The 21,178-nt window shown below is 41.8% G+C and overlaps 2 protein-coding genes across 2 annotated transcripts; one reads left to right on the forward strand and one right to left on the reverse strand.

Moving 5' to 3' along the window:
• Window positions 1-494: 494 nt before the first annotated feature.
• On the reverse strand, window positions 495-12,421 carry LOC139442904 (5'-3' exonuclease PLD3-like). The gene is made up of 11 exons (XM_071223815.1): window positions 12,342-12,421; window positions 11,430-11,658; window positions 10,037-10,125; window positions 7,182-7,365; window positions 6,476-6,599; window positions 5,479-5,609; window positions 4,171-4,359; window positions 3,405-3,544; window positions 2,691-2,859; window positions 1,971-2,070; window positions 495-1,180 (listed from the first exon to the last, which is right to left on the reverse strand). The coding sequence occupies exons 2-11, from the start codon at window positions 11,634-11,636 to the stop codon at window positions 1,008-1,010; spliced, it is 1,506 nt and encodes a 501-aa protein (XP_071079916.1). The 5' UTR covers window positions 11,637-11,658; window positions 12,342-12,421; the 3' UTR covers window positions 495-1,007.
• Window positions 12,422-15,903: 3,482 nt separating this feature from the next.
• LOC139444149 (uncharacterized) lies at window positions 15,904-17,749 on the forward strand. Its single transcript, XM_071225047.1, has 3 exons — window positions 15,904-15,928; window positions 16,779-16,840; window positions 17,414-17,749. The coding sequence occupies exons 1-3, from the start codon at window positions 15,904-15,906 to the stop codon at window positions 17,672-17,674; spliced, it is 348 nt and encodes a 115-aa protein (XP_071081148.1). The 3' UTR covers window positions 17,675-17,749.
• The last annotated feature ends 3,429 nt before the right edge of the window (window positions 17,750-21,178 follow it).

Genomic DNA, 21,178 nt, shown 5'->3' on the forward strand with positions numbered 1-21,178 from the left:
GCTAGATTAGGGCAATTCGCGCTATTTTGACGTATGCTCTTTTTATAGTCCTATGACTCGTATTTATTACATGAACCCAGAAAATCAGTTTTCTAGCATTTCCGACAGTACTTTAATATACTGAGTTCACGGCTATCTTATGTGTTTATACGAAAAAGGACACGCCACTCGTCCAAGGAAAATCGTCTGAATTAACAATTTTCCAGGTAATCGTTCCCAGTAGTAAATGATTGGAAAGCGTGTAAATGATCAAGACAAGAACATTTACAGGACACGTTACTGCTAGTTGTGATCATTATTGCATCACAGTAATCAAGCTGACCGGTGTCCCATAACGTTCCTCACATTATATACACCGCCAAAAGAAACGCGAACTCTAGAAACATATGGAGCCTTATATACGTTAAGTAGATATGTTTCGAATGTGTACCACTTAATGACAAAACTAACAATCAGTCAAGTGTTACCACAAAGTGTCTGTATTCTTATCATGATGTGCTGCACATGATGTCCAAACTTTCACACGCTAATCCTGCACAAGACAAATACTGCATCTTTAGTCATGGATCCATGACGTGACATGTGATGCGTTCATGAGCGTCGGTTCACACGAACCAGTCTAAGATCTCTTGAATATGAGTAATTCTTCCTATATTAACAAGCATGTATGGTATTCGCGATTCTTCTGGTGGTGAGTATACTACACGGAATGATACTGAGGGATAAAGTATTAAAGTTTACATTATATTTGCATTCCACTGTTGTTGTTGTTGTTGTTGTTGTTGTTGTTGTTGTTGTTGATGCTGCTGTTATTGTTACATGGTGAAATCGTCAATATCAAGGAAGTTTCATGGAGCGATGTAGGAATCCAGACTCCATTTTGGTATCAACCTTGACCTTGATAACTCTTACTGCATCCTCTTGACATCTTTCTAAACTCTGTGACTGCAGCACTGAATGACATGTCTTGTCCTGACACACATATCTCATGACTGTGTTTGGCTGGACTAGTTAGTTGAGTAGGAAAGAGGATGGGAGTAATTCGAGTTCCAGTCGCGGAGGAATACATTCTCCAGCTGATGGCGTAAGGACATGGTGTCGTTGTCAGTCTGTGGCTGTTCCATTATGAAACCTATCCCCGCTGTATATACAAAGTACTCCCCTGACCAGTTGGAGGTTCCTACAAGAAAAGTTGTTTTTTTACAGCGTGTAGAACAGTTGACAGACTTCATAAACGAAATCAGTAGCTGTATTTTTGTGTGTGCGTTTGCTGAAATTAGAACTTGTATGAGTTGATTCACTGTCACTGATCAGATTTATAATATATATGTGCCGACATTTAAAAGGTGATCCATAGGTTGGTTAAAGTCTATATCTAGACGTTGTTCTTCTGCTTAACGGGGGGCACGGGTGGCCCAGTCGTCTAAGGCGCCGCGATTCGCTGCGCAGAGTTGCGTCCCTTGGGCACGCCAGAAACCTATGATTGTGGGTTCGAATCCCGGTTCGCCCCGATTATGTTTCTAGGTTTGTCAGCACCATACCCGTGCTCGTGGGTTTCACCGAAGTGGTAAACGTCTGAGACCTGCATCACTTCGGGCTTTCCTCCCACATTAAGCTGACACGCCGCGATATAACTGGAATACTGTTAAAAGCGGCGTTAAAAACCCAACTCACTCACTCACTCACTCTGCTTAACGTGTGAAATCGTTACAAAATTGTTGGGTCGTCCAAGTGCCCTACACCAACTCCCCTGGCCTTGTTCCAAGGCTACACTGAATCAATGGACGTAATTCTATTCTATTAGTATTATGGAAAGTCTGGTTAAGAGGGCACGCCTGTCTTTTATAGGGACAACTTGATCTTTTTTTTTAAATCTAGAAATTAGGATATAAATTAATAATCATTTCCTTAGAGACTTGTGCAAGTCTACATGTCCCCCTCCTTTAACGCTGTATATGCCTCGTTCTCACCTATATATGCGTGCTGATCTGTGACCATATACTTGTTGTGGTTCACCCGTGTATATGGAACCTGGTTCTGATCAGGGCTGGCTGGGAACTCGAATAACCTCTGATGGAATAGAGTAAGGTGGAACATGTTTGTTTGTCTGTTGCAATATTCAAACTATATGACGGCGGTCTGTAAATAATACAGTCTGGACCAGACAATCCAGTGATTGACATCATGAGCATCGATCTACGCAATTGGGATACAATGACATGCATCAACAAAGTCAGCGAACCTGACCACCCAATCCCGTTAGTCGACTCATACGACAAGCATAGTCGGCTTTTACGGCAAACATGGGTTCCTGAAGACCTATTCTACCCAGGATCTTCACGGATCGGCGGAACATGTATTAAACATTGTACACATACCAGTACTGGTCTTAATATATGGTGTTATTTTGTTTTTTGATCTATTATCATTTGTAGGGGTGTTATACATATAAGTTGCCAATACTTCGTTACCTGAGAAGCGCATTCAAGGTAACAGCTGTTTATTTTTATATTTTGGAATTGACCGACAGGAGAGAGGACAATACAATGATTTATACTTTAAGTTATTATAAGCATCTCATCCTACCGGGTACCCATTCACTGCTGGGTGAACAAAAGCATGTTTCGAACAAAGTCACCTGTCTAAGGACACACCAAGGGGACACCTTATGTAATGCTATTACTGCTCACCACTTCCAAGTCTACCCGTGTTTGCACAGACTGGCCGAACATCTCTAGGGAGCGCAGGTACAGGAACATGTCGGGGTTGGAATGTTGCCAGCGACTGGCCAGGAGGTAGACGGTGACGTTGTGGTCGTAGGCGGCAGTCTTCAGTGCGTCGTTCAAGACCGGCCAGTACCTACAAGAGGCAAAGTTTGATGAGGATATACAGAACGAGTTCAACATTCGTTTGTGTTTAACGCCACACTCCAGCAATTTTCCAGCTCTATAGAATCTGGAACTGACAATCCAGTGATCGATATTATAAGCAACATCCAGTGCCAGATCCGGGGTAGAAAAGGTCTTCAGCAACCCATGCTTGCCGTAAAAGGCGACTATGCTTGTTGTAAGAGGCGATTAACGCGATCGAGTGGTCAGGCTCGCTGACTTGGTTGATGCATGTCATCGTATCCCAGTTGCGTGGATCGTTGCTCATGATGTCAATCACTGGAGCGTCTGGTCCACACTCAATTATGTACAGAGCGCCGTCATATGGCTGTAATATTGCTAAGTGCGGCATTAAACAACAAACAAACAACGGTGTAACACACACCCAGCCTGATCACAGAACAACGTCGGTCTTCACCGGATACTGTCCATGTTCAGTACCTGTTTTAGACACTGTGAACACATCTATTCCGACACCAATGACGTACTTCCCAAGACGCAAGTTTGCCCATTCACCTGTTGTATGCGTCCAGTTGTATAAAGGGCATATAATCCATGACGGCGATGTAGATGAAGTCCCTGGCCTTGCTTATGACGTCCAGGATGGCGTCAAGGTCAGTTGTTCGACCTTCAGGGCAAAATGATGGTGGCGAGCTCTGGCGTAGAAAATGTATCATATATCCCATGTTCAAAATATATTTTAAAAATTAAAATTTAAATATATTTGGTATTTACTCCAGTTATATGTTTCATCAAATGTATTATTATTATTATTATTATTAATATTATTATTATTATTTTTACGTAGATCGATGCTCATGATGTAAATCACGGGATTGTTTAGTCCATACTCGATTATTTCCAAACCGCCGTCATATAGCTGGAATATTGCTGAGTGCGTCGTTAAACAACAAACAAACAACGGTTTAACACACACCCAGCCTTATCACAAAAACGTTCACTCACTCGAACGACGCGACGCTGTAACGAAACGACACACATGTCGGAGAGACATTCTGTTGGAAGTTACTGACATGATACGTGGAGATTGTGACGTTCCCTCCCAAGCAAAGCTATGTTAGAGATTGGGTCAAGGGCGTACATTATGAATCCACACACGTCGTCTGACAGAGGTTGCAATGGGGGTAGCCTAGTGGTTAAAGCGTTCGCTCGTCACGCCGAAGGCCCATTTCGATTCCCACAAGGGTACAATGTTTCTGGTGCCCCTATATTGCCGGGATATTGTTGAAAGCAGCATCACTCTAACATTCCCACTACTGACCGAGAGATACACCGCTCCCGTGTCGACAACATCTGGATTGCCCTTCTTGAATGCTGGTGAGAAGTCACGTGACCAGGAGGCGGGGACCGTTGCGTTCTGTAAGGCCAGTTTCCAATAGATCTGGAAGATCTTTTCCATGTCGTCTGCTAGACAGCTGCAGTTTTGCACCAACACTCCCAACTCTTTAACCTACAACAAACACGAGAAGTCAGTGCACGTCTATATTTTTCCACTGCCGGGTTACCAACAAGTTTGTTTGTTTGTTTGTTTGTTGTTTAACGCTGCACTCAGCAATATTACAGCTATATGACGACGGTCTGTAAATAATCGAGTCTAGACCAGACAATCCAGTGGGCATCGATCTAGGCAACTGGGATACCATGACATGCATCAACCAAGTCAGTGAGCCTGACCACCCGACCCCGTCTCTTACAAGCATAGTCGCCTCCTACGACAAGAATGGGTTGCTGAATAACCTATTCTAACCCGGATCTTCACTGGTTCAACACATTCGTACACGACATGGAGATTTGTTAAGCCATGATGTTTAGCATACGCCTGCAAGTCAGCCGCTGAAAATCAGACTAGTCCGCTAGCCCGAGACCACTAAATTGTGCTGAGGACAAGTAAAACTTCAATGGTGGTCGTCTTCATTGACTTTTAGGATTTGATAGCTATAATTCTGAACCACTTCTCAATGCTTTAAGTATTGTGCGAATTGGGAAGCAGCTGACAAAATGTAAACATAGTAAACAGGCAGGACAAGTAACAACCTCTGAGGACTAATAAGGTCTACACTAGTCCTCTGTGGCGGGTGCTACCGGTAGGGAAGGACATGCTTGCGCACTTTGCAATTTTTGTCAATACTGTAAGTAATATTCCGGATTGGGGGAATGGCTTGTTTTTACACTTGTCCGAATTGAGGTGGGGTAACAAAAACAAGTCTTCAACGTAATGGACAAAGGGCATACACATCTGAAAACAAAAAAGTTCAATGACATGTCGCATTAATAGTGTGTATGACCAGACCCCCTGCTCTGTCAATAACTGTCCTCGGTATTCCTTGAGCCCTGAGTCGCCAGACCACAGTCTGTCGACTATCCATATGCCCTAAGGTGTTCATCGCTGAAGATGTCATTGTCAGGAATCGATTCAGTAGATGCAAAGTACGCAAGTAACGGTCTTCCTTCGGCGTAGTTACCCCGTTTAGACGATGTGTTTGCCATTGATTTCGTTTGAACTTCTATTTATAATTTTTTTGCAATTTCTTATTTAAAGTGGTAGAGTTTCGTTTAGCCGTCAATGTACCTGGGTGTAGGATCTCCAGTCCATGTTGGCGCTGCCGACAAAGAAGTGTTGTTTATCCACCAGCCACATCTTGGTATGGAGGATACCGCCCCCAACCAGCCGGGTGAAGTTGATGCTCCGCACGTCAGCACCTTCAACACAGACACCACCCCTTGCACCACAACAAGCTCACGTATGTTCTCATAGATCGTAGCAAACAACAAAGACTCACTCACACGCCCACTTTTCCATAGGGATATTAAATTGATCCTTCCTTACATATATCGACATGTACAACATTTGGCAACACACTTAAAGAGGAAACGGAAGCTAAAGATACACAACAGTGTTGAACAAAAGGTTAAATCTGATGAAAGTTTCAGTCTCAGACAGGCGGGCATGTTTTTTCGGAAACAGAAACAGTCTGTACGTGAATGCGTGGACGTAACGCCGCTTTAAAACCCGCTGTCGAGTTAATGGGAGGAACATCCAACGACACGCATGTCATGATCAACTGATGAATACGTGAAAATTTGCGAATCTTCCAACAAGCAGACCTTGACAAGACTTAGAAGCGTTGTTGCGCCATGAACCACGCAAACCTATGTTAGAGAAATCACTGGAATGTATTGATTTTATTTTCGAGATTACTTTTCGAGGGATTTCATGGATTCAAACATGCTATGATGGATATACAATTTCTCTATAAGTTTGTATAATGATCTATAGTTGCGTCAGTTGTTCTTGTTAACATTGGCTCAGAATCAACTGCAACAACAACAGCGGTGCGTAACGTTAACCATGAAGATTCTTGACATACATATGTACAGTGGAACCTCCATAAACTGGACTTAAGCATTTTCGCTGAAATCGTCCAGATTAACGAATCATGGGTACGAGTAAGTTTACCTTGCATACATTGCCAGCAGTAATCGTCCTGGATTTCCGGAAAAACAGGGTTCAGATTATTGAGGTTTCATTGTACATGAATATAAGATAATGTACGCTTCTACCAAACCTGCTGCGGCAAGTCTCTCTGTGTCGACGTCTGGATACTCTGCAGATGGCTGATTCTGTACAATTTGAATTTTCACTTGACCTTGACTACCAATGTCATACAGGGCCTCAAACACAGCTTGTCCCTGTAATGACAAAAGAGTGCTCAGACCGACCTAACGCCCGTGTGTGTCAACCAGAACAAGTCATTCTCAAAGCCACGTGGGATTCCGGGCAGCAACTTGTGGAAGGAGGCAACTGAATAAATCTAGTGGTCTGACTCAGTGACTTGGTAGATTGCAAGTCATCCTCCACCGAACTCGTGGAGATCCGGGTTAGAATAGTTTTTCAGCAACCCATGCTTGCCGTAAAGGGCGAATATGCTTGTCGTAGGAGGCGACCTACGGGATCGGGTACTTGGTTGATGCATGTCATCGTATCCCAAATGCGTAAATCGATGGTCATGATGTCAACCACTGGAGTGCCTGGTCAAGACTCGATTATTTGTAGACCGCCGTCATGTAGCTTGGTGCGGCGTTAAACAACGACGACTGCCGTAACTCCCATACCTAACAAAGCCTTCGACAGTCGCAATGCCAAGATTAACATGAGAAACGAGGTCTTGGTTTGAGAAAATTGAAACATGGTTGGGCAGCAGAAGCATTTATCTATATTGTGATGTATGAGATACTTCTATCCTTGTTCAGTGGTCGTGCGCCCCCGCTCACCTGTCTAGAGCTGGGGTCCATTGGTGTGGTGTCATTCTTCTGCAAGGTCCAGTAAAAAGACGCCACAGATATCGTCTGCTCTGCGCTCTGGATCAGATCCAAAATGGTAGGACCCGTGCTTGGGTGTGGCTGTTCATCGTCTTGGTAGTGGAGACTCTCAGGAATGGACTCCACCAACGTAAACCTGCAATGTTTCCAATTTCTCGTTCTTGTTGTAGTGTTCCATTGCACATTTACGACAAGAAGATTATGAGAGGCTTAGCGTATTAGACTCGTCCCTACTCGTCCCTATCTGGAAGGATCTTGTTTTGTAATACAACTGCCAGCAGGTCAGTAACGTGTGGCCACAGACACTCCAGAGCTCCTCACCTTTTGCCGAGCGTTCCCCAAGGCAGTATCATGTAACAATATGGTTCCAAGCCGGTGTGATCGACTCGGGATTTAGGGTAAAATTTATATGAATTAGAAACATAGTGGAGGGTTAGTTTAAGGGGATGGGGTGGTTCTATAATGTTCTAATCTCCAGACAAAATACCAGACATTCGGTTGAAAACAATATGGATTTCAACTTTCAGATATTTTCCCATTTTTCATGTTTTTAATCAAGGTGCTCAATTGATTTGATGCACTTCGCAAGGTAAGACCCGTTTTATTACAATATAGATCTTGATTATCGATCAGATCGTCCTGACTGGGCTCCGTCCTTTTTGTTTTAAGCAAATGCAAGAGATATGAGAGATGGAATCTGATTGGTCATTTAGAGGGACATAGAAGGGACATAACTCGTAATAGTCACTGGTGGTGGCGGCGCTACGATCGAGCCACGAAATTCCTCGGCAAGGGTGGAAACTGGTCTTTTGTTGTCAGTTAACTACCTTGCCTCGGGAAGATAGACACAACTATGCAGGTGAAGAGCTAAGGCAGGGGTTATTACATTACTTGAATTTCTCATAGGTCCTGCGAATTTCATAGAAGTATAAAGCGGAGACAAATAAAACCAGGTAGTTTCTATTTGGAACCACATAGACTTACACAAATGAGGTTTCGTCGCTCATTAACATACATCTGCATTGAGCCAAAAGCATGTCCGACCACTTGCTAAAATAACACGTTTAGTTACCATCACCAAAATATACCGAGAAAAAGTAAGTCTTTGGAAGGCATTTAGAAATGATACACATAAGTAAGAGAATTTATGGATGTTAACTTCTTTATTATGAGGAACACAACGTTTCGGAGTAGATGCTTACTCCTTCATCGGGTGAATGGATGATTCAGAGAGCGTACATATGTACATGTAAGCAAAAGTAATAACAAAAGGTGGAAACTTCACAAGGGATGCCAGCACATACTTGGCGCTGAAAGGTGATTAGCAATAGACAATGGGAGCCAAAAAAATTATTCCTTGTGAGATAAAATAGTTATTATAAGTACAAATTAGGTTACTTCGGAGACGCCATTTCGAGGGAACACCACTACAAATCAATATAACGTAATAATAATAGGCTATTTATATTGCGCATATTTCCACACCATTCTGAAAAGCGCTAGTATGACCCCGGTCACTGGATCAATGTGCATTCAAGAATCATTCTCAGCATCCTGGGGAGTATACAACCCAAGCTGCCTGTCAAGCGCTAGAAGGTTACCAACCACATTGCCATCTCATCCTACCGGTATTCAATCACTGCTGGGTGAACAGAGGCACATTTCGAACAAAGACACTCGCCCAAGGAGACGCCACGTGTTACATGTACATCAATGTGGGGCAGGACAAGAAGTTCTAGAAACTCTCAGGAGCCAAGCTGCCGAAACTCGGTCCAAGGACACTGCGCGACCGACTTTGCTTAACTTCACCTGATTTGTGACCTGTGCGCTGTGCACAGGACCACGTGCCACCACGTACAATATTACAAGACATCGGTAGCGCTATATTCAGAGGTATTTAAATATAGTTTTCTAATCTCTCAATTTATAAAAAATATAGCTTTACTGGTTCCTTTTCATGCAACATTTAAAGCTATTTGTGCTTTCTGTTAGAAAAATATTAGACGGCAAAAGCGATTTCAACATAGCGGATCTCCCCGCAATTTATCCGCACGGGATATCAAGGCTTGTTGGACATGGTAACAGTATCCATGGTAGACGTGACTTCGTATATCTATCTACAAAATAAAAAATGATAATATCCAAATGGAGTCAAGAAATATCCTTAATTATAGAGCTGAGGTAATCTAGACTTTTCAAATCATTTTGTACTCCTTTAATATATTCCCTGGTGTTAAGGTGAATTGGGGTTTAACGTAGCGTCCAAGTTTATAGCACTTATATAGCGACGTCCATGCGTGTGTGTACGTGTGTGTACTAGACTGGACTGATGCCGATTTATAGTGTTAGCTCACAGATACCCCACTCAGACACAATATACTGACTCCGAGCCGACCAGTCCATGTTTTAGCCCCTTAATGCTGAGCGCTAGACAGGGTAACAACAAGTACCATCTTTTAACGTCGCGGCCGGGGATCGAACCCGGGACCTTCCGCTTTCCGGGCAGCCGCTCCACCACTAGACCACGGAGACGGTCTTATTCTCAGAGAGACCCACTAAAGCAAGTATACACTTTACGATTGGTTTTGAGCAAAAAGTTATCAATACGTTACTGCATACTTCAGGTCAAGTAATGATATCCGTATCAAATACACCCTCATCGAATAACCGCCTCTTGTTTGTTTCATTTTTAGCCATCACCAAACATGGGTGTATACTTTCTTTTGCTTGGAAGTTTATTGAATGTTTCGTCTAGACATGTGTTGGATCATCAGACCAAGACACAAATGGATGAATAAACTACTTGCAAACATTGGTCGCTGCATCCTATTTGTGGTTGTGCAGTAGTGACCTCCTCGGCTGTCTGGGTACTTCCGTTGTGGTGATCGGGGTGAAGCTACACAGAGAAGGTGGTACAATCTCAGAGACCTCCTAGATGGACCTGTCGGTCGCTGTACAGTTGTAAGTTAGTCATAACATATCAGTGAAACATATATCAATAAAATAGATTTTTGTGTTTATAATCAAGTTGGTGTGCAGTGAGGCCTTTCATTGTAAATAGCCATTTTGGAGACATAAATGCGAAGTTTAATTATTGCGAGCAAAGGCTACTCGAATTTTTCGCATTTATTTCACGCTCGTGTTATTTTCAAGATTTACAGTATACATATCAAAAACTGGAAACGAGAACAGGCTCTGAGTTCGGGACAGTGAGGTAGACTAAAAAAAAAAAAGTACTCACGGAAATGAAAAAAACCTGTTTTTCTCAATTTAAAAATCGACACAAAGTGTTACGTAGCTGAAATTACGAAATAACAAAACAACTCGAAAAGTACTAGTCTGGATTTGCTAGTTTGATCTTCAGTGAACAATACAAAATGTACTTTACAGGAGGTAATTTGTCGGCACTTTCAACATTCAAAAATAAAACTAAGTCCAAATTGACATAGCAGAAACAGACTATAGGCTTATGCACCTGTTCTCACCTGTCGTCAAGGTGTCATAGGTCACCTTGATCTACTTACACCTGGTTATGCCCTGTTTCACAATAGTCTGTTTTCTTCACATTTATACACACTTTTACGTGTAAAAAGGCATAAAAACTTTTGATACGCTATATTTGTGCCACGGCCCAATTAGTACTAATTTAGTTGTTTGAATATTTACATATTTTGTATATTAACTGCATTTATTTAAGATCTGAGGTCGAAAAAACAGTTTTTTTTCATTTCCGTGAGTACTTTAGTGAACACTGCTTTTGTTCGTCATAACGGAGACCCGGTTTTAATCCCGTTCTCGATATCCGTGACACGGATGGCAAAATTCCACAGCAATGTAAAAATAAATCGGTTTCTGGTTTCTGATTGGACCACACCCGTTGAGATCTGGGTTAGAATAGAACCCATGCTTGCCTAAGAGTCGATAAACGGGATCGGGTGGTCAGACTCGCTGACTTGGTTGATGCATGTCATCGTATCCCAATAGCGTGGATCGACGCTCAGGATGTCAATCACAGGATTGTCTAGTTCAGTTTCGATTACAAACAGACTTCCGTCACATAGCTGGAATATTACTAAGTGCGGCGTCAATCACAGGATTGTCTAGTTCAGTTTCGATTACAAACAGACTTCCGTCACATAGCTGGAATATTACTAAGTGCGGCGTTAAACAACAAACAAAAATGTAACTGGACCTACTCACGTTAGGCGGCGCGAGAAAGTGGACAAGAAGACCGCTAGTGAAAGCAATACATAGGACGACGGCCAGGACAAAGAACAGCAGGATCTTTTGTGACCTTGTCATGTCTGACCTCTCCAGACCATCCTTCTCATTCTGCTGGTTAGACTTAGTAGTAGGCGTCCCTCCCTTAGAACGCTCTTCAAGGCTGTAGCTATCCTCTCGGCCCATGGCTCAGTACTGGATCTGTTTCCTAGGTGATGAAGTGAATGTTGGTTAACACCGCAATCAGCAACAAAAATATACGGCTGCCCGTAAACAATCGATTATGAGCCAGACAAGCTGGAGTACGTGGAATGATGGCGTGTGCGACATCGGGTCTACAGGAAGCGCTCGTCAAATCTCCATCATCATCATCATCATCATCATCATCATCATGACGGTAACTACCCGATTCCAATAGATCCCAATATGGTGAGGTCAACCGTTGGTGTGTCTGCTCCATCATGTAAAGAAATGTACAGGCCGCAGTCATATAGCTGGAATATTGCCGAGTGCGACGTTAAACCACAAACACACACTGTCATAATCTCTATATCTTTAATCTAATCAACATACATTGTGTACCCATTCACAGAAGGACAACCCGTACTGAGATACCTTGCCTATGCCGTGTGGTAATTTAGTCATTAGAGAAGTCACCCGGTCTTCCTTTGCTAGCGTAATGCAACTTGTGTAGACCATATGTAGAAAATGAAGGCATTCGATCGCTTTAACACCACAGTGGTTTAATCTTGAGGATTGCCGGAGAGGTTCAGTGACGAGGTACGGCCAGGTGTGCTACATCTTCCATCGTTGCACTGACGCTATTTGAGTGTATCACGAATATATTGTCGCTTTTAAATGACTACTATATTGTATTACAGTGTAACGTACCTTCAATGTTGTTTAGAGGTTCAACGTATATGCTGCAGCTCACGACCTCCCCGTTTGAAAACACTTGACGCTGATAAAATCTCCGTTGTTTTATCTGAGTCGTTCGGAATCTAAACAACACAGGTATACAAGGGCGCTGATAACATATTGACGGCATTGCCTAAAAGTCGGGCCGGGCCGGGACGGGCCAAGACGGGGCAAAGTGTTATTGGCTAATTATTTCATTATCGGCGATCATACCTACATATTATTGATGCAACATACACACATGACATTACTGAACAATAACCAACCAAAAAGTGCACCATAATTAAGTAATTCGGAGTAAATCACTTGAAAACCAGAAAGTGGAGCTGTGTGTTAGCGTCGCTGATCTAGTTAACATGTAAAAGAGCAATCGTTCAACGAAATATGATTTGACACGTATCAAATACTTCTAGCTATCGTGATACAAATTTCCATCTGTCGGCATAACGTTTATATTTTTAGGATAATACTATATCTAAGTAAATACCACTTAATAATGTCACTGATCGTCGTGTTTAAAGCAGAAACGTTGGTTAAAGTAGACCTCTTCTCCCTGTACTCTCGACAGTCAAACAAGTGTTCGGTCCGACTTGACCCGGGCTGTCAAAATCAACTTTAAACTCGCATATGTATCATCAAATGGATTGACATCTATAAACTAGTATAATATCTACCAAAATACCACGTTATAGAGTCTCAGATCGCGGTATTTAAAGAAAACAAGGTGCTCTAAGTACAGCCCTTTTCCCTCTACATTCTCAACATAGTCTCTATCAGAAGTGTTTGGCTTGTGTTGGGTCATACTAGATGTATCATCAAATGTGTTTATATCTATAGATTAGTATTAAATCTACCTATATACCACTTTATAATGTCATCAAACATCGCATTTAAAGAAAACTGGTTCCCGGCTCCCGATGCCCAACGTCAGTTGACCTTTGGGTGGTAACGCACCGATCCAAAGAGTTACTTCCCTTTGACCATGGAAATTATCATCATTTCATTTTCTCACAAAGGTATGCAGGTGCACCATTTGAACAGGTGTTCAACCTATTTAATTCTGGAAAGAAATTGACATTCCAAACATCCCATCCACCCACATACTGAGCAGTTTACACGGACATTACTTAACCTTCACACTAGGTTTTTTAGGGCAAGAAATATGTGAAACTCATGAGTTAGTGAGTCCACCTTCTTGAGGCATTTGTTACAATATTTAGGAAATATATTACTTGCAAAATGTTTGGTAATAATCAAATCATGGAGTAGAAAGTTGTACCACGAACAATACATAACTTCTGACCACCAAGAGGAAACAATGCATGGAGTGTGGCAGACGTTGTACCACAAATCATTTTGTCGAGTTCTTTCCTACACCGGATTAATGTCATGGCCCCACAGCATTGTGTTTCCAAGGCTCCAAACAATTGTTACACGCACGCACGCACGCACGCACGCACGTACGCACGCACACATTGTACCATGAACACACAGAGTGACGAAGATGAATATATCCTCTGGTTGCAACATTTCTTGTTGACTAAAAGGTCTACATTTTGGTACAGTTGTAATATGTTTCATCTTTGACAACCAGGCTATTCCTGGTAGGCCCAGGATACAAATCAAACATTTAAAATGAATTTAAAACGAATGAGTGAGTACGGTGTTACGCCGTTTTCAGCAATATTCCGCGAATATCAGTGCGGGGGACACCAGAAATGCGCTTCACACATGTACTCATGTAGGCAACTGAACCTGGGTCTTCGGCATGAGGAGCTAACCCTTTAACCAATAGGCTACCCACCGCCTCCTGTTGAGAAGGAGAGTATCCATCTCTGGCAGTCTGGGTTCATGGTTCAGTGTGGACAATAATATTTTGGAGGCTTGGGAACATTTTGTCATAACATCCTGACATTGATTGGAATAGATGCAAGAACTCGACTAAACGGTTATGATGCAACGCCTATCATATTTCATCCATACATTTCAACATGGATATCACCTTGGTGAGGTGAGGTGAGACGAGGTGAGTTGAGGTGAAATGGGGTTTAACGTCGCACATATAGCGTCGTTCATGCACATGTGTGTATGCGTGCGTGGCTGCTTGAACTAGCCGGTTTTACAGTGTTAGTCCACTGAGATAACATGCGGCAGTTTAACATTGACACCCCATTCAGACACAGTATACTGACTCCGAGCCGACCAGTCGTTGTTTTACCATCTTTTAATATCTTTGGTATGATGCGGCTTGAGATCGAACCACTCACCTTCCTCTCTCGGGTCAGACGCTCTATCCACCAAACCACGGAGGCGGTATTTCGATCACGCCACTCCATGAGATAAACATGTTATTTGATAAGAAAGGACAAATATCCTCTATACTTTACCGTCATAATAAACTAACAAATCATTTGAAATTATGTTTCACTTTTTTACTATTTACGTAACAGATGTAAGAAAGAATGCTTGAAAAAAATAAGTATTTATTCTAATTTCATATCGATCATTGATTACCAGTTTTACATTTTTAACGAAGCCCCAACATTAATTTATATTTCTTAATCTGAAATATTCATATCATGATATTTATTTTCATGTAATATCTTTTCTTCAATGAAATAATATCTGATCATCTGATAAAATATCAATAAGATGTTAAAGATTATATATTCTTAGCTGTCTCCTACTTAATGTTTTAACCCGTGAAGGTCCGGGGTAGAATAGGTCTTAAGCAACCCATGCTTGCCGTAAAAGGCGACTATGTTTGTCGTAAGAGGTGACAAACGGGATCGGGTGGTCAGACTCGCTGAATTGGGTGATGCATGAATCGATGTACATGATGTCAATCACTGGATTGTCTGGTCCACACTCGATTATTTGCAGACCACCGTCATATAGCTGGAATATTGCTGAGTGCGGCCTTAAACAACAATTTAATGTTTTAAGTGTGTTGCTATGGTTAGGTCATGCATGTCAATCCTGTTTAAGCAAGTCAGAGTACTCCAGTAGACAAGTATTGTTGAACATGCCCCTGGTCATGACCTGAAACTAGTGTACCACCTATGCAGGGTCTGCTGATGGTACCTGACATCTCGATATACCAGTCCCCGTGGGTTGCCGGTCAGAATAAATCCCTAGCATCCCTTATATTGCTGGTTATGAAAATGGTCATAGTATGATCACTATAGTCACTGTCGTACCATAAATTTGACGGACCCTTACAAGCTGCTGGTTGAATAGTGACTAGTTATACCCAGAATCGTGCCTGGAGGAATTATTTCAGCTCATAATTAATTTTGCTTCATTTATATGAGCCGAGCTCCGTCTCTAACACCCCAGTGCAAGCGCAAATGAAGTCGAGAGCCAGTTAACTTTACTTTGTAATATCGCGTGATTTTACGAGACTTCATGTCTTCCTTGACGACGGTTGTCACTTTGACGTTACATCGACGCCATTTTTGATGTTACATCTGCACTTTGCTGTTCTGAAAGCGTTATTTTCCTATCCTTTATTGCAATTCCTGAACCTGTCACCATGAATGCGAGCACTTATGTTCAAGGTACAATTCTAATAACGCTTCAACAGATTCCGTACCTACACGTTGGTATATTAGTGTGATGAGGCAGTGTGTATCATGGCTCCTGTACTGAACCACACACACTTTGCATGCTTTAGGGGCTAAGATGTTGAATGCAGGGCCCTTTGTGTACCTTGAACTTGTAAACATTATTTGAAAATGTGGGTTCTCTGTTTTTTTTACATCTCATTCACATTCTTTAGGCAACTTTCCTACCATGGTAACATAAACATGTTGATTTGGTTGTAAAATGAATTCCGTAAATTTATTAATAGTGGTTTACATGAAGTGTTTGAGTTTTTGGGTAGTGTTTTGGGTTGGAAGTGTCCCTACTGTAGTTACAAATAGCCCAAGTGGAACACACCCCTGCCCCCACTACCTTTTTTTAAATCCTTGATCTGCTCATGATTCTTATAAACTCTCAGAATGTACACAGCAGTCTGAGCCCAAATCAATATTGTACGGTTAGGCTGAATCCCTTGTATTTTAGCAAATAGACTTAGTTTAGCAGTGAAAGGTAAACTGTAACTTATTATCCCTTTTATTGTCAGAGGGGTTCAAGTTATAAAGTAACAGGGAGATATACTTTGCAGTGTCTAGGCTAGCTGCCCTTGGTTATTACAATTACCCGTTATCCAACATAAAACTGGAACATTTTGGAAAAGGGGAACCCCTAAAAGATTAGCGATATACCACCTATCTGTCAGCACAAATAATTTATTAACTGCAAAATGATATATTATTTACTAGTCACCAGCCAAAGGTTAGCGACCAGCAACATACATTCTGGGCGTTTAATACCCTGTATGTTTATTCTTATGTTTCCCCACAGTTGATCGGATGATCTGGTTCCTCCAGCCTCTGTCCCAACTGACTAATCCTGCCCCTTGCCATGTAGGTGTCATAAAGGCTTGTCTTTAGCAATGCCTGTTTAGAACTTCCAAGAGTTTTCACCGATATGTGGAACAACTCTGTGTACTTGTCCCTGTTTTTATAAAGCTGTAACTGAATGCTTATACTATTTTCCTAACTTAAACCTACAGTATGCAATTAATAAAACCCTATTACGAATGTTGAGAGTACTTTGGTTCAAAGGCTTCAGTAATTCTGTAAAGTTTGTCACATTTGTATTTCCAAGAATATCCTTCATGTCATCGTCTTTACTATCAATGCTCATGATGTCAATCACTGGATTATCTGGTCCAGACTCGATTATCTACAGACCGCCGTCATGTAGCTGGAATACTGCTGAGTACGGCGTTTTTAAAAAACAAACAAATATTAACCTTTCGGTATCTACTATATATATCATATTTATTTACCTTGTTTCTTTTGTCACACCTTTTCTGTCTTTACCACCATAATCTTTCATTTGCTGCAATAACATTCAATGATTGAATAACCTCTTCCATCTACATAATATTCATTCCTCACATTCCATTCTTTCCACTACCTCCCTATCTATAGCAACCCACTTCAAAGTCCCTGACCATCCCTGCCCACTTGTCCCACCTGCCCGTCCCCCAGACCCTTCGCCCCAGCACTGTCCCATCTGTGTCCCTCACTATCGCTGGTCAGTACATCGTGGACGACACTGACTTTGTTGAAGTAGATCTCGTGGATGAGGAGATCATCCAGCCAACCCACTCCTTCCTGAAGGCCTTGCTATCCAGGGTGGCCAACTTCTTCAGAAGAGTCAAGAGTGTGTTTAAGAAGAAGGATGATTAGGCAGTGAACTCTGAACACATATTTATATACTTATATACAAAACATTTATGAATAATTTTAGGACTGTTGAGGCATTTGTTACTAACAATATTTGGGAAATACATAATACATATCTCTGTTTGTTTTTGGCTGTTTTCTTTATGTTAATGAAATACATTATTTGTTAAAAAATTTTGTTTTGTTTTTATTTGTTCCTTTTCTGTTATTTTCTGTCACCGAGCGAAAATGTCACCTCGCATATTGACCACAACACATGGTCCAGTTCAGCTTAACAAGAATAAACTGAACTAAACAGAGTAAATTTGTTTTGCCCTCGTTTGGTATAGATGTTGATCACACATTATGTTTTGTCTGTTTGTTGTTTTGTCTGATCCTGTTAGTCGCCTCTTACAAGCATTTCCGCAAATTATGTGTATCTAACCTTAACTTCAGTTATATACTCAGGAGGTGAGGGGAAGAGGGTTTAACGTCGCGTCCAAGATTATTACACTTATATAGCGACGTGTTTGTGAGGATTTATGCCAGCTTCCCGTGGACTGGACTTCAATAGTCATGTTAACTCCATTGCCTCGGGAAGATGGACATGGCTAGTTTTATAGTGCTAGTCCACTGAGATACCATGCGCAGTTTAACAAGGATACCCCACGCAGACACTAGTCCTTATTTTATCCCCTTCATGCCGAGCGCCAGACAGGGTAATTACACTGAGAAAGAAAGGTAGTGAGTGGACAGGTTTGCGCTGCAGGCATCACTATTCAAGCAATATCTAACAACATTGCATAATATTAACACACTCACTCCAGTCATATTACCACGGTCTGTGAATAGTTGACGCAGGACTTGGCAAAATATGACTAAGATCACGAGTAACAATCCAGTAGTCATCGGGGACCATGACACACAATCAGCAAGAGTCCCGTTCCAACAAAGCATCTCGGCGCTAGGACAATCGTAACTCCCATAGTTTAGCATAGATTTGCGACAAACGGAATGCTACGACGATCGTAACTTCCATAGTTTAGCATAGATTTGCGACAAACGGAATGCTACGACGATCGTAACTCCCATACTTTTAACATAGACTTGCGACAAACGCAATGCTACGACGATCGTAACTCCCATAGTTTAGCATAGATGTACGACACGTTGCTTACAAGTCACATGGCAGGTTTCATAAAATTAAAATAAAATTAGCTTTCTATAATAAAGAATCTAAAGCATGTCGCAGGAGTCCATTTGAGACCTGAAAAAGTGAATCTGTTGGATGTGTCGTTTGAGAGACGTATGGCTGCCAGTGCAGCAATTTTGGACCATAGAAGATGGGCTAGAGGTTTGATCTTTGGATCTGCATTGGATTTGTAGCGAAAATAGTTTTCATGAAATGAAATATTGCTGCCATATTTGATTGTTGACTTGCACACAAAACATTTAGAAAAGAAAACAACGTTTATGACATACCTTCCCAGTTTCAGTACCCGTACTGTAGCTTCAGCCTTAAATACATAAACAACGATGGATGCTGCTGTGGACGTTCTGAAGATTGTGATAAACTGTATCGTTGCACATCCCTCGGGTTTGCCCAATTCCCAAAGGTCACAGACAACAATTTGCTCAGCTGACTCAAGTTCTTGTGGATATACCTCATCATCCTCATATGGTGTAATGTCCACAACAAAAACGTTTCACCATTACGCAATTCCTGCTATGTAAAGCTCAGAACTTATCCATCAACCCCCCGTAAGTAATATGGCAGTAGCCTGGTTCCGAGTTAGGCGCCAGCGCAGCATACACAGGAAACCATGCAGATATCGCAGGTCGATGTTATGTGAGTGAGTGAGTTGGGTTGGGTTAATGCCGCTTTTTAACAGTTATCCAGTTATATCGCATCATGTCAGCTTAAAGTGGGAGGAAAGCCGATGGTGATGCAGGTCTCAGATGTTTACCACCTCGGTGAAACCTACGAGCACAGGTATGGTGCTGACAAACCTAGAAGCATAATTTCGGCAAACCAGGATTTGAACCCACAATCATAGGTTTCTGGCATGCCCAAGGAAGGCAACTCTGCACAGGTAATCGCAGCGCCTTACTGGACAGCGAATCGCAGCGCCTTAGACGACCGGGCCACCTATGCCGATAACCCCCCGCCCCCTGATTCATCACCAGGGTTTGGTTCCCATGAAGATACTCATACTGCTGATCAATTTGATGAAATCTGTTAAACAAACAATAACCCATTTTGAGAAAAATGGAAAAGTTTATTGAAAATAAATTTTTATATATACATGGTATTTAACAGATTATAACCTCATGTGAAATTCTGAGATGGTAAATGTTGTGTCTGGACCATGAGAAATAGATTGCCCTGACACCATCCATGACATCCACACTGAAGACCACTTGAGACAGACATACTCAAAAGTAAGAGTAAACTGACGAGAAAACATTGTTAGAGAGCTAATACAAGCAATGATATACAAACACTAAACAAACAAAATTATACATCGAAATTCCTGCTCCAATAACGCTCATATATATGGATACTATAAAACCTAAACCTAAATGTACACCTTAAACATGTACTTCGCAAAACCTGTTCATACTCAGGTAGAAGCCAAACAGTATGTCCTGTCCGGCATCACACAGCCTGATATCAAATAAAAAACATCATACCTTGTGCAACTTATCAGGCATGTTGGACAGAAATGCAATGGACAGAAAGACTATGTATTCTGCCTGTTTGGCACTCACTGTCTTAGGGACCTATGTGCTGTTGTACAAAACTGCCTTAGCGCTAAGACTGTCGTATGTTTAGGTTTGTGAGTTACCATCAGGTTAGGGCTGAGATCGCTTTGTACAACCTGGTACCGTCATTATTTCAGGCAATGGGGAGCGTTTTTCATTAAATGCTGCACACTGATAAATTCAAGCTGTGTGATGGCAGTCTGGTTAGGGCTAAGATCGCTTTGTACAACCTGGTACCGTCATTATTTCAGGCAATAGTGAGCAATGGGGAGCGTTTTTCATTAAATGCTGCAAACTGATAAATTCAAGCTGTGTGATGTCAGTCTGTAAAATAATCAAATCTGGACCAGAGAAACCAGTGACCGATATTATGAGCAACCTCCGATGCCGTCAGGGAACAATGACAAGCAATCAACCAAGTCACCGAGCTGGTCACCTGATCCATTCGGTCGCCAATGACGACCAGCACATGTTGCTGTGGACCAATTCTGACCTCGAATCCCAACAGGGTGGTGAGCAATGGGGTTACATTTAGAAATGTTCCTTCATTTCCAACTCTTATGTTTATCACAAATACAGACAATGACAATACCCTGTGTAAGTTTTGTTTACTTTCCCCCTGAGTACTGCACACAAAAATTCAAACCAATGCCTGACCATTCTTTTTTAATATACACATATGCCTTCCCTAAATGTAAGTGCCTTAGTGATAAACAGATATTTCCAAACAAAATCCTGTGTTTCACTTACTGGTACATTTGG

Source organism: Haliotis cracherodii, unplaced genomic scaffold, assembly GCF_022045235.1.
Source record: "Haliotis cracherodii isolate W230 unplaced genomic scaffold, xgHalCrac1.p SCAF_5, whole genome shotgun sequence".
Classification (NCBI taxonomy): Eukaryota; Metazoa; Mollusca; class Gastropoda; order Lepetellida; family Haliotidae; genus Haliotis; species Haliotis cracherodii.